Here is a 12278-nt window from a genome sequence, read left to right as displayed (position 1 = left end):
GTGCTAACCCCGCCGACGGGAGCTATCGCCCTTTTACTATTGTCAGGCTTCCCTTGTCCCATGCAGAACAGTATGGTTTCATTGAGAGACTCATTCTCATTTAATACGGTCTGCAGTATAAATAGTAACCTGCATAGCTGTTTGCCTGGGCATAATAAAAGTTTATGGACTCGGTGCGAGAGAAATTCTTGACTTGATTCCGGTGACATGAACCGTAGTAGTTTTGCAAGATTGGGCCAGAGCTAGGTACTAGAGTGTGAGGCTACTACTTTCGTAGAAACATAAGACCTGATGACTTATTGATGATAGTCGTTAGTGTGCTTACGCACGTGTCGATGTTGCATAACCTCATACCAACAGTACACATGAGCCACTCGGCCACCGATATTTGGTATCCCGACCCAAGGCTTGTTGTCAAGAGGGCTATAAACAAAGCGAGATGATAGATATTTTCTTCTTGATGTTCCAAAATCTTGGAGCCACATGATAACTATGTGATCGCAGATCCGATCTTATTTTGGAAATCATACGCCTAGGTTCTTACTCGAACTACCCCTGAGGCTTGGCATATCTGATAGTTGAATCAAATTTACACCCAGATTGAAGTGGATGTCTTGATTGTACGAGTGTCATGTTCTGCACAGGATCGCCTCTGGTAATGATTACCGATTGGAACCCCCAAAGACAGTGCATAGGCCTTATCTACTATCATGTTCAATCTGGGTGGCGTAGGGACAAAGATGTATTGAATCGCTGGTCTCATTCCATTTATGTTCCATGAAGGTGTGCGAGTGTAAACATTCCAACGTCTGAATGAGTCTGAAAGCCTAAAGGAGGGCTACGGCAGGCCAGTTGTGCCCTATTCCTGCAACGGACCAAAGACATCCGTGTCAGTTTCCAGATGTTGAAAGGGACTGCCACACGCCGTTTTCGTATTTTAATACATGATCAAGTACGATATCAGTCAATCTCGTGTCGACAGACCACCCCGAGTCCGCATAACGTTCCGTTAGGGGCTTGGTCTCTTTGGATTAGATTTGATTACTGTTGAAACGGCCAGCCCAGTGTCACGAGTCCTTGCTCTAGTCGCCCACAGAATTTACGCGACGCACGAATCCTGGACACTGATCAGGAAATTCTTGTTCCGGATGCAGGCAAAGCTGTTTACGCCTTGTACCAAGATAACCCGAGATATCTGCTAGATCTGCTCTCTGACATCCTTGGTATAAAATCCCCGTCCCTTTGTCAGTACCACACAGGGACAACGCCATACAGGGAAAGATGTACCGATGAAGGGCCTCCTCAATTTTATGCAGCCTTATCAGCTCTGAGGTCAGAGGCGTTGGCCCAGGTTACTTCCGTCACTGTTACAAGACTTGTCAAGAAGTGCTGCGCTTTCTCACTACTATGATTCACCGGCACATTTTAACTTGGCACTTCTTCTCAGTATGCATCTTTCCGTTTCGCTTCACATTGAAGCAGTTCAAAGGTTTTATGCCTGAAGTGAGCAAGAACAGCAATAATTTAGGCCGGAGATTCGTGAAGAACAACGGCTAATGGGCAGAGTCCAGAAACATCTGTACCTTTTCTCCTTTTCTTCTTTCTTGATGGATAGTAGTTCAATATGGGTATTTTCGGGTGTTTGTTTATGGAAAGGGTGTCGTCGCTGACCAGTTATTTCTTCAAGCCCCGAATAAGAGTCTTCGGAGATAAAGGCTAAATTGTTAGGCACGACTCTAATGGACAATTATCCAGAATGAAATCAGAACATCGAGACCGGCTTGGTAAAAGTTTTAGGATATGTAACGTCAAGGTCCTGTGTTCCGTGATATTGTGCGGGTAGGGATGGACTTAGGGCGTTTTACCACCCCGAGCTTTACGCGGGGAGCGATGCAAATCTCTCGCTAAATTGACATTGTTGAGCATTTACAACAAGCGAAAACAGTCTGTCTAAAATGTCAGACTCAAGCAGTTGATACTATTCAGATCATTTCACGGCGGCTATATTGGAGATCCTTTACGTTTTCAAGGTCCTGAAAAGCCTCGAACCCACCGTCGGACGAACGATTATGAGTTCCAAGCTCTCTGCTGACGTATCAAGGGCGGAAGCGGATTGTATGCGATGGGGTGTTTGATCTCTCCCCAGATGCCGGCGTTGAAGTTGAGAGCAGGCTATAGAACGGGAAAGGACCAACTCGCGACTCTCATTAGTTCTATATCACCGGGATCGCGTCGTATATAAATTAGTCCATGCTGCTGGGATGTGGCATGGGCATGTATGTCTCCACCCTGAGACTGAGAGCATCTGTCTGGATATGATATAGCCAGACCTGTGTGCATGTTTAAAAACAACTGGAAGACAACATGTGATTGCATGCTCCCGAAACTTATGCGAAGGAGTAAAGTCAAGAAAATGGAAAGAAAAAGAAAGGTACTTGGCAATAGCTTTAGGTAGTCACAAGCTGTTGAAGCCAGACTGTGTAGACAACTGCAGAGCGGGACAGAGTCTGGTTTAAGCTGCTAATGGTTTTTGCTTGCGGCACCTTCAACTGAGGTACAATGGGTATGGATGAAGAGAGATGTATCAAATACCCAGCCAGCCCTTTTGTTGCTGAAAGTCAATGCATTGGACCCTGGATTTGCCGCACAGACTAGAGGTAGCTTTTATTGTAGATCTCACATAAGTTACAGGCAGTTCACTTTGACTATGAGCGGTGAAGGTAGCGCAAATAGGAAAACTGATGGTTCTCAGTCTATTACTCTTTCTGCCTCGATGTTCAGGGTCAATCAAGGCCGCAGGTACCTAGAAAGTGCCACCAATTGCCTGGTGTGTTTACAACTCGCACTTGCCGGAGAGCAAGAAACTGTTGATGGCAGGTGGCAGTAAGCGGGTATCTTCATGCACCCCTGAACTTAGCCCAATAGACCAGAAGGAATAACGCTTGGACCATGTGGCGGTGAGAGTGTCACCAAGGCCTAATTGGCTGACAGCACCCTTCCGCCATCACTTTTGGTGCTGGAGACCCCCAACACCATCAAAGTGGCAGACAGGCGCTAGGCCCAGTAAAGAAGAGGGGGGAGGGAACACCCTTTACCCCCTAAGCCTATTGTGCCACTCACTGGTGGGCCTTGGTGACTGTGCCCCGCCTTGCCCACAACAAGAGACCCTCCAAACGTCTGAAAACCATCACCAACACCGTTCCTCCCCCCTAGCTCTTCCGAACCTCAACTCTGCGCTGCGCGCGTGAAAATATTCCCCTTCTCCATCCCATCTTGTGTCGCAGCATTCTCCAACATCCGTCGAGTCACAATACACAATGAAGGGCGAGGTAAGCCGAACACCGCTTTGTGCTATTCCTGCTCTCTCCCGACCCTCAATTGTCGCAGCGCCAGAGGCATCGTCGTCGACTGGCCATTTCTCAGTGCGACTGCTGCGCCTGCTGAAGCGACCCCTGGCAACCGAGCTAGCTGTTCCTTCCTACTCTTACCTCGGTGCGCTGCTCTAGTACTGACAGTAATGCCTCCAGATTCTTCACCTTCATCTCGGTCAGGCCGGTACCCAGCTGGGTAACTCTGCTTGGGAGCTGTACGTCCATGTTCATCCCATTCCTTCTTATTGCCGAGAAGGGAGATGCGAAAGCCGATGAAGCTGACGGCCCAATTCAACGCACAGTTACCTCCTCGAGCATGGCCTCGGCTCCGATGGTCGTCCTGATCCCAACGCCAAGGATATCGTCGATGGCGGTTCTTACGAGACGTTCTTTACCGAGACTAGCAATGGCAAATACGTTCCTCGCTCCCTCTTCGTCGACCTCGACCCCTCTCCCATTGACGAGATCCGAACTGGAGGCTACCGCCAGCTCTTCCACCCCGAGCTGTTGATCAGCGGCAAAGAGGATGCTGCCAACAACTACGCTCGCGGCCACTACACCATCGGCAAGGAGATGGTTGACAATGTCATTGACCGCGTTCGCCGTGTCGCTGGTTTGTCTCCACTTGCCGCCCACTTACCCCTCGGGCCGCGCCTAGACTGACCAACCACTATTATAGACAACTGCCACTCTCTCCAGGGCTTCCTGATCTTCCACTCCTTCGGTGGTGGTACCGGCTCCGGCTTCGGTGCCCTCCTGCTCGAGCGTCTCTCCACCGAGTACGGCAAAAAGTCGAAGCTCGAGTTCGCCGTCTACCCCGCCCCCCGTGTCTCGACCGCCGTTGTCGAGCCCTACAACGCCGTCCTCTCCACCCACAGCACCATCGAGAACTCGGACTGCACCTTCCTCGTTGACAACGAGGCTGTCTACGACATCTGCCGTCGCAACCTCGACATCCCCCGTCCCGGTTACGAGCACCTGAACCGCCTGATCGCCCAGGTTGTCAGCTCCATCACCTCGTCCCTCCGCTTCGACGGTGCCCTCAACGTCGATCTGAACGAGTTCCAGACCAACTTGGTCCCTTACCCCCGTATCCACTACCCTCTGATCAGCTATGCTCCTGTCATCTCCGCCAACAAGAGCTCCCACGAGAGCTTCAAGGTTCAGGAGCTTACCTTCCAGTGTATGTCACGCCCTCTCCCGCTTGCAGGCGCCAAGAGACTAACCAACTGCAGGCTTCGAGCCCAACAACCAGATGGTCGTCTGCGACCCCCGCAACGGCAAGTACATGGCTGTCGCCCTCCTCTACCGCGGAGACGTCGTCCCTCGCGACTGCAATGCTGCCATTGCCGCCCTCAAGGCCAAGTCCTCCTTCAACCTTGTCGAGTGGTGCCCCACTGGCTTCAAGCTCGGCATCAACTACCAGAAGCCCATGGCTGTCCCCGCCGCCGCCGGCGACGGTGGTCTTGCCTCCGTCGACCGCTCCGTCTCCATGCTTTCCAACACCACTGCTATCGCCGAGGCCTGGTCGAGACTGGACCACAAGTTCGATCTCATGTACAGCAAGCGCGCCTTCGTCCACTGGTACGTTGGCGAGGGTATGGAGGAGGGTGAGTTCAGCGAAGCCCGTGAGGACCTTGCTGCGCTCGAGAAGGACTACGAGGAGGTTGCTGCCGACTCGTTCGAGGCCGATGAGGACGACGCCGAGTACTAAGCCGGCTTCGGCGACTTGCCTGTATTTTTCGTGTTGCGGTAAGCCGGCCGCCGCGACGAACAAATCACGAACCTGTTGGCAGCCTTTTGAACGAATTTCATGAAAAAGCTTGTTTCTTTGGCGGTCGTTGGAGGCTCGGTTCGGTAGATTTCTCTGTTGTCGTTCTCGCTGAACGAAGATGGACGCGCGGAAAGGCACTGGATTCCCCTATAGCCATGAATGGATATTACTGGGTGAAGCTCGAGTTGATAATAGATGAGACCCAAGTCAATTTCTTCTTCCACATAAGTGTATATGTGTTAGCCACACTAACTTGCCTGTCGGAAGCCGCGGGGGAATCAATGCAGTCACTTGTAAATGCACCTACCTACTTTTCCAGATATTTGAACAGCACGGCGAGGCGTTATGTTAACGGTCTCGAGCAACGCGCCACTATTTTGTGACTTGACTGGTGTAAATGCTGTCGAAAACCAGGAACAGGCATTTGTTTTGAAATGACGATTAATTTTGGACTCCTTTTCCCGACGCTTATCTATGCTCACTTCTGGTATGCCAAGAAATTTGTACATGCGAGACGTCTCCCTGCCTTATACACATCCCTGTCTACTTCGATCCACCCTGCTTCTTCTTCCACTCCGACGCTCTCTTGGCGCCGCGGCCGGTAGGCTTCGACTTTTTGACGCCACCGCCACCGGCGCCCTTGGGTTTGCTCCGCTTGTTGAACTTGAGGTCTTTGGGTCTGCCGTCCTTGGCGCTGGCGCGTCGGCCCTCGAAGACAAAGTCCTCGGGCGCCTTCATCTGGTCCTTGGGGACGACGCCGGAGCCGTTGCCCGGGGCGCGCGGCTTTTCCCTGTCGTTTCTGTTGCCGAGGCGCTCGCGGTTGGCGCCGGAGCGGCCCAACAGGCGCGCCGCGCGGCCGGCCTTGGACTGCTGCTCGGGGGTGATCTTGGCCCGGTACTTCGTGTTACCGGGAGCGCCCGGCCCGCCTGATTGGGCAGCCCTGGCCTTGTTGCTTCGCTCCATGGCGAGGGCCGTCTTATGAGGGGCCTTGGCGCGGGTTACGCGCAAGATGCGGGGGAGCATAGGGGGGAATTTCTTGCCGTCCAGGAGGAGGGCAGCTTCCACGTGGATTCCATCCTGCTTTCTGTCAGTTTTGCCGTGTACGAAAAGAAGCATCACAGAGGCATGTATATGCTTACGTAGAACTGAACGTAGGCGAAACCTTTGCCCACTCTCGTCTTGGGATCGCGTACGACGCGCACGTTCTCGACCTTGCCAGCGTGCTTGCCAAACGTCCTCCAGAGCCCCTCCTCAACATCGGCGGGGACCTTTGTGCGCTTCTTCTGGACCGTCTCGCCCTCGTCGTTGGTAGAGACGATGGTCTCGTCGTCAATAAAGCCCAGGTTGCCGACGAAGACGCAGCGGCGGTGGTCCGTAGGCGCTGGGTGGGCGACGCTGTCAACACGCAGATGGCGGTCGAGGACGACGGTGCCGTTGAGCTCGGCGCAGACCTTGCGCGCGGCGGCGGGCGTAGAGAAGACGACATAGGCGTTGGCCGACTTTGTCGTCTCCTTCATAAGGGACTTTGTGATGTAAGCCGCGCGTTTGGGAAGGCCGCCACCGGAGAAGGCGACGGAGCGGAAGCGGATCGACTCGATCTTTTGTGGCGGGGTCGCGTCCCTGTCGAGAACGCTAGAGAGGTGGGCCTCGAGGGTGCGCTTAGCCGACTTGTTGTCAATGGCGTCGGCGGCGACGTTGGAGAGGAAGACGGTGCGGTTCGCCTTTTCTATTTCACTGTCCTTGGCCTTTGCGTCGGCGGCAAGGGACTCGTGGACAAGGGGTGTCTCCTCGTCAGAATCCTTGCCTTCGGACGATGTGTCCGAGGTCGCCTCCTCGCTATCCTCTTCGGCCTTGGTCTCCTTTTTGGTGCGCTTCTCGGCAGGCTTCTCCTTCTCCTCTGCCTCCGCGAGCTTGCTCAGATACTTGCCCTCAATATCGTCCTCCTCCCGCTTGCGCTTCCGTTCTTTCTTTGTCTTCGGGGCTACCACTGAGACTTCCTCTTCTTCATCAGCGTCTGACACGTCCTCGGCGTCCTCGTCTGCTTCGGGTGAAGTTTCATCCTCAGCAATATCGTCAAGGTCAACGTCATCCTCGCTGCCAAGCTCGGACAGCTCTTCATCGTCTTCCTCGTCGGCGTCTGGAAGGTCCTCGTCGGAGTCGGCGGTTTCGGGGTCAGCCTTTGCCTTTGGTGCCGACAGTTCCGCGTATCTCGTCTTCTCGGGAGTTTTCACAGGTCCAGCCTATTCATATTAGAATTTCCCTGCTCTCATTGCTCAATTTGTACTGAAGGACTTACACTGGATGCGAAGAGGGCATCAAGGGTGGGGTCGATGGCCTTGCCCGACGCGGCCAGTTTTGCGCTTTAACGACAAATATTAATATATGAGATTTCTTAATCGCACAATGTACATACCTCTTCGCCATTGCTGCGACAGTTTCCCTTCGAATTATTCGATCAAAATGTATTGCGATGGGCCTCCTGTAGATGCACCGATTCCCCAATACGCTCCCGCATCAAGAAAAAATATCAAGCTATCTCTGCGCGCAAACCGATAAGAAATCTCGGAGGGTTAAGGCGGCACCGATAAGAGGCGGAACAACCGTCAATTGGTGCAAAACTTCAGAAGACCGCTATTTGCCGTCAATAAGTGCCCCGTGCCCACTGTTGTGCCAGCTCTCACCGCTTTCGCTGTCAGAGCGAATACTTTCTGCCGACCGATCCTGGTTCCGCACCGGGCTGGGGGGGGGGGGGAGGTGTAGGCGGCAGAGAGGGAGCAGAGCAGGTGAGCGCATCTCTCTCCACGGAGCGGCAGGTCACTAACGCTTCTCTTCCTCCTCCGAAAACCCACCACAACACCACACTACCTGCGCTCACCCACGTCTGCTTTTTGGGACCAGACAATCACACGCGTTGATGCTGCTCTCGACAACCCTCTTTTGTCACTTCAATTTGCGAGACGTCTGCTTTCCTCCCCTCAGCACCCAGCCCGCTTCCTCGACCTGACGCTGTCGCTGCTGCTCGTCCCTCCGCGGCCCATCTCCGTTACCACGAAAAGTAGTCTACCCGAATTGCACCTCTTCACGACACACATCTACTCCAGACCACCCAATTTGAACTTCCACTGAACAGCTTCAACCTTTTCTCCCTAAATGGCAGCCACGGCGTCAGCGCCGCCTGCCCTCTCTCCGGGGCAGGCGACGCTTGATCACGACAGCAACATCTCTAGCCCTCTGAGCGATGTCGAAGACAAGGACGGCGAGGGTGACTCGCTAGACGGCATGCAGCTGGACCGTCCTCAGGAAGACCCCGACGAAGCGCTCGACTCCGACAGCAACCTGTCCGAGGCGAACGACACTGAGGCGGAGACTGAGCGTCTTTTCGACACTCCGCAGAACCAGCGCCACAAGGACGTGGTTGTCAATCAGTTCAACGACGGGCAGGTCTTCGATCGCACACCAAGCAAGCTCCAAAAAACATTTTCCGTCGACGCCACTGACGATGGCGACGACGAGAGTCTTTCCGACCGCGACGACGTGTCGATGATCTCAAGCCACGCCGACGAAGCCTCACCAAGCAAGCCCAAGAAATCCACCACGCTCCCATCTACCGAGGATGATACTGAGAATATTGATACGAAAAAGAGAAAGCGATCGCCGGTCGCGGAGTCGTCTGAACCAGGCCAGCCCGCCAGGAAGCGCACTGGGTCGGTTGTGCCCCACGAGCAGGACCAGCACAAGAATGACGTGGAGATGCAAGAGGACGAGGTCCCCTCCATAGCTTCCCACACTGACGACCACTCTGCGACCGACGACAATGCTCCAGAGCTGCCGCCTATCAAGCGTGGTCCCTTGCGAGACGGCCACAGCCCGGTCAAGGATTTACAAATAACGAAAAAGATTACCCGCAACGGTAGCAGGCGGAAGGGTCACGCCCCAGAGACCAACGAGCACGAGGGTCTCGATGGTGACGGTCGGGATGACGGTCGCAATGACGAAGACTCGGGACCTCACGCTGACGACCATGCTGAGCAAGAAGGCGAGGAGGATGCGGAAGCGTCAAAGAATGATGAAGAGAGTAAGAAGCATCTCAATTGACACTTTATTGCTTAACTGACACCATTGCGACAGTGGAAAGAAAGCGTGCAGCAGTCGAGGAGTGGACTGATCTCGAGGAGAAGTTTGTGGTCTTCCGTGAACGGTACGTCTTCTACACTAAGCATATGCCACAGAACACATGCTGATGAATATTACACAGATTATACAAGGATCGACTAGAGCGCCTCGAACAAGAAGAACAGTCCCTGCAAGCCGAGCCGCCGAGCCACCCTGAATATCTAAACATGAAGCAATGTTTGGACGAACGGCTAGAAAAGAAGCTCCGCAACATTGAAAAAGAGTATGAGCTATCGGTCGAAGCCTTGGAGCGACTGGCTGTGGCGCGTCGGGCTCAGATATGGAATCAGTTTTACCAGGGAGCTCGAGAATCACGCTCAAAGATGCTCGAACACCTCAACAAGGAATGGTACGAGACGCAGAATGCCAGACGCAGCGCACACAGTGTTCCGGACTACGGACTTCTGTTTCCTACCAACCCTACGCAGCGCACGAGGAACGCTGTCGCGTACAATTCGGAAGTTTCCTTTCTGGCTGGGCTTGCCAAACACGAGGGTTTCCCGGCAGTGCCGCCCATGCGAGGCGCAAATGGGTCGGAGATTGAAGATGATCTGGAGGCCATGAAGGTTAGTCGCTAGCCGGACTCTTGCATTTAGACAGTCGTTGACCGTGCACAGCGCAATTCAAAGCCACGTCAGCGATCAATCATGCAGCCAATTGAGGATTATCAGGCGGTTGCCTTCGGGGGAAATCTTGGACCTGCTGGTGAGCAGTTCATCAAAGACACTCCTTGGGCCAACCCGAACCACATTGCGCATAAGATCACCACGGGGCCAGTAGTACCTGCTGTTGGCGCAAAACCCCAAGCAACGCAAGCAAGTAAAACAGGAGCAGGCCCGTCTCACGCTCATCCAATGCCAATCATCACAAATGGCCATGCCGCCGCGCATGCGTCGCCACAAATGAATCGGTTCACTTCAGCGTCTCCCGAGATGGTGCGAACAGCCAATGTTCTGACCCAGAGCGCTCAAATGAAGCGCGCGGGGAGCCGCACGTCGAAAGCTGCGAAGGACACGGCTCCTAAACAGGAACCGGTGTCGGCGATGGCAAGTTAGGGCGGCATCACCAGACGGCCAGCGGCGTTTTCGAGGCTTAGTATACTGTTATGATACCCCACGACGGCTAGGGCGATCCCCCACCCCCTTTTTTTTCTTCTCCTTATTACTAGCTATCTATACTGGCGTACAGACGTGACACCACGACGGACTTTGCTTTCTGGGCTCGCGTGGAGTCGAGATGGGTCCTTGATTTATCAAAAGCTGGGGTTTGGAGTGGTGTAGGAAGCTACTTCTGCATTGGGATGGTCAGGTCCAATCCTGTAATGAGACATGTACAGAGTTGTTGATTGAGGATTTGGTATTTTACATTGATGTAAACGGCGTAGGAAGCAAGTTGGTACTCGCTGGTATATATTACACAATGCAAATGCCCATTCGCACGCCCAGTTATTCCAGCATTTGTGTTGTTGGGAGCTCTCTCCTGCGATGGGTTGTTCACACGACTGCTTTCATCCTCTCGACTCCTCCTGTCTAGTTAGACTTGGCCTGTTGCCTCGGGGCATCGGGGACCTTGACGTCTTCGAATTCGTCCTGGCCGACCGCCTTGATCGTGTACCAGTCTGTGGGTATGCTGGTCAGTCCAACATAATTTTTCGAGCATCGCATCGGGTGAGCATGTGGGGTGGTTGATCACGTACACACTGCACCGACAAAGCACCAGAGCCCAGCACCGACAGCGAGATTCTTTACGAGGTAAGGCTTGCGGGCTCGAATCAGTGCGGGACCCTGGCGGAGGTTCCGGTCGTAGTACGATGACTTTTGGGGGCTGTAATTCTCTACTTGTCAGACCACTCATCCGGCGCAGACGGGAGGGAACGGGGTGGCGTACATGGCCATTGCGACTCGATGCTGAGGAGCCCCGCGAAAGGACGATATTTGGGCGGCTGTCCTGTGGGAAAGGATTAGGGGCGGAGGAGGGGTTCTTCGATTTGGGCCCTTGGGGGCAGTTCGTGGTGTTGCGCCGTGGAGTTTTAAGAGCTTGAATATTCAATGCTCAGCCTGTCGCAAAGGCCCGGGGATCGAATCAGAGGAAACTCAGGCCGAGCCATTCCCTTCACGCCGATTCATTATCGATAAGACGGGAAAAGTACGGCAAAATCGATAGTGACGTAGGATTGGCTCGATAAGCTTTGGCAAGGGTCTAGCCGGGTCATCTTTGTGTGGTGGTGGTCGCAAACTGCGCAGTACCTTTCTGACCTGCTGTGCTCGTAGTAGATGCACTGCAGCAACAGGCTCTAAAATCCTCAATTCCATTGTTCCCCTACCTACCACCTACTTACCTATCTAGGTACATATGCAAGCGACTTCTCTTCTGTCTCATGAGATAAATCCATGGTTCTTATACCACAAGAATAACCATCTCCTTTGCTTCCCTACTCCTGCCATTTTCCTCTGGGTGGTATATAAAGGCAACTTCTCTTCTTAGAGCGGCGGCCAAGCACAAACAGCTGAGGCTCTAGGGCTGCCGGTGCGCTAACCGAAAACAGCCAGCAGTGGTGGTCGACACGCCCCGTCATAGGTAGTTTACCCGCGTCGCTGGAGCCCGTCACGCAGTCTTTCGACATCGGCCAGGTTACTTGCTTGCTGCCTCCTTGCAAAGTACACGGCAGGAAACTCGTCAAACTCCTAGAGCTGGGAAAACGAGGCCATTGCAACGACAGGTAGCAGCCATCAATCAGCCTAGAGTCGCCCCATCGTCCTTTCGATTTCTCCCCATCATTCACGCCGACGAATCGTACGACCCTACCCGATTGCGACTTGATTGTTTTCTGCGCGCTGGAGGATGGTGATCTGGAAAAGCCTGAGCTCTCCATATTTCGACAAGTCGCGACAGCTCTCACCCTCGTGATCCCCAGTTTCCCCCTTTCGCCTTGCCAACGTCCAACTGCAACGGCCGCACAC

The 12278-nt window shown here is 53.6% G+C and overlaps 4 protein-coding genes across 4 annotated transcripts; 2 read left to right on the top strand and 2 right to left on the bottom strand.

Moving 5' to 3' along the window:
* Positions 1–3075: 3075 nt before the first annotated feature.
* Positions 3076–5490, top strand: LY79DRAFT_570055 (tubulin/FtsZ family protein). The gene is made up of 5 exons (XM_060559115.1): positions 3076–3329; positions 3528–3586; positions 3674–3984; positions 4051–4554; positions 4607–5490. Exons 1-5 carry the CDS (start codon positions 3318–3320, stop codon positions 5083–5085), a joined length of 1365 nt encoding a protein of 454 aa, XP_060408419.1. The 5' UTR covers positions 3076–3317; the 3' UTR covers positions 5086–5490.
* A 43-nt stretch (positions 5491–5533) lies between these two features.
* On the bottom strand, positions 5534–7729 carry LY79DRAFT_570054 (uncharacterized protein). The gene is made up of 4 exons (XM_060559114.1): positions 7559–7729; positions 7442–7505; positions 6285–7385; positions 5534–6222 (listed from the first exon to the last, which is right to left on the bottom strand). The coding sequence occupies exons 1-4, from the start codon at positions 7567–7569 to the stop codon at positions 5689–5691; spliced, it is 1710 nt and encodes a 569-aa protein (XP_060408418.1). The 5' UTR covers positions 7570–7729; the 3' UTR covers positions 5534–5688.
* Positions 7730–8295: 566 nt separating this feature from the next.
* On the top strand, positions 8296–10373 carry LY79DRAFT_527136 (Sds3-like-domain-containing protein; the record flags this gene model as incomplete). The annotated part of the gene is made up of 4 exons (XM_060555902.1): positions 8296–9220; positions 9274–9343; positions 9401–9884; positions 9936–10373. 4 exons carry the CDS (start codon positions 8296–8298, stop codon positions 10371–10373), a joined length of 1917 nt encoding a protein of 638 aa, XP_060408417.1.
* A 474-nt stretch (positions 10374–10847) lies between these two features.
* LY79DRAFT_594389 (uncharacterized protein) lies at positions 10848–11213 on the bottom strand (the record flags this gene model as incomplete). Its single annotated transcript, XM_060561679.1, has 3 exons — positions 10848–10936; positions 11015–11142; positions 11206–11213. 3 exons carry the CDS (start codon positions 11211–11213, stop codon positions 10848–10850), a joined length of 225 nt encoding a protein of 74 aa, XP_060408416.1.
* Between the last annotated feature and the right edge of the window lie 1065 nt (positions 11214–12278).

The sequence above is a fragment of the Colletotrichum navitas genome (assembly GCF_030913465.1).
Source record: "Colletotrichum navitas strain CBS 125086 chromosome Unknown LY79scaffold_107, whole genome shotgun sequence".
Classification (NCBI taxonomy): domain Eukaryota; kingdom Fungi; phylum Ascomycota; class Sordariomycetes; order Glomerellales; family Glomerellaceae; genus Colletotrichum; species Colletotrichum navitas.
This window is presented reverse-complemented; position numbering and strand designations above follow the sequence as displayed.

What these genes read in the sequence shown, in the direction of transcription:
- LY79DRAFT_570054 (XM_060559114.1), bottom strand. An exon ending in ATGCCCTCTTCGCATCCAGT is followed by an intron (nt 7,386 to 7,441) that starts GTAAGTCCTTCA and finishes TAATATGAATAG; the next exon opens with GCTGGACCTGTGAAAACTCC. An exon ending in TCGCCTACGTTCAGTTCTAC is followed by an intron (nt 6,223 to 6,284) that starts GTAAGCATATAC and finishes GACAGAAAGCAG; the next exon opens with GATGGAATCCACGTGGAAGC.
- LY79DRAFT_570055 (XM_060559115.1), top strand. An exon ending in GGTAACTCTGCTTGGGAGCT is followed by an intron (nt 3,587 to 3,673) that starts GTACGTCCATGT and finishes TTCAACGCACAG; the next exon opens with TTACCTCCTCGAGCATGGCC. An exon ending in TCAGGAGCTTACCTTCCAGT is followed by an intron (nt 4,555 to 4,606) that starts GTATGTCACGCC and finishes AACCAACTGCAG; the next exon opens with GCTTCGAGCCCAACAACCAG.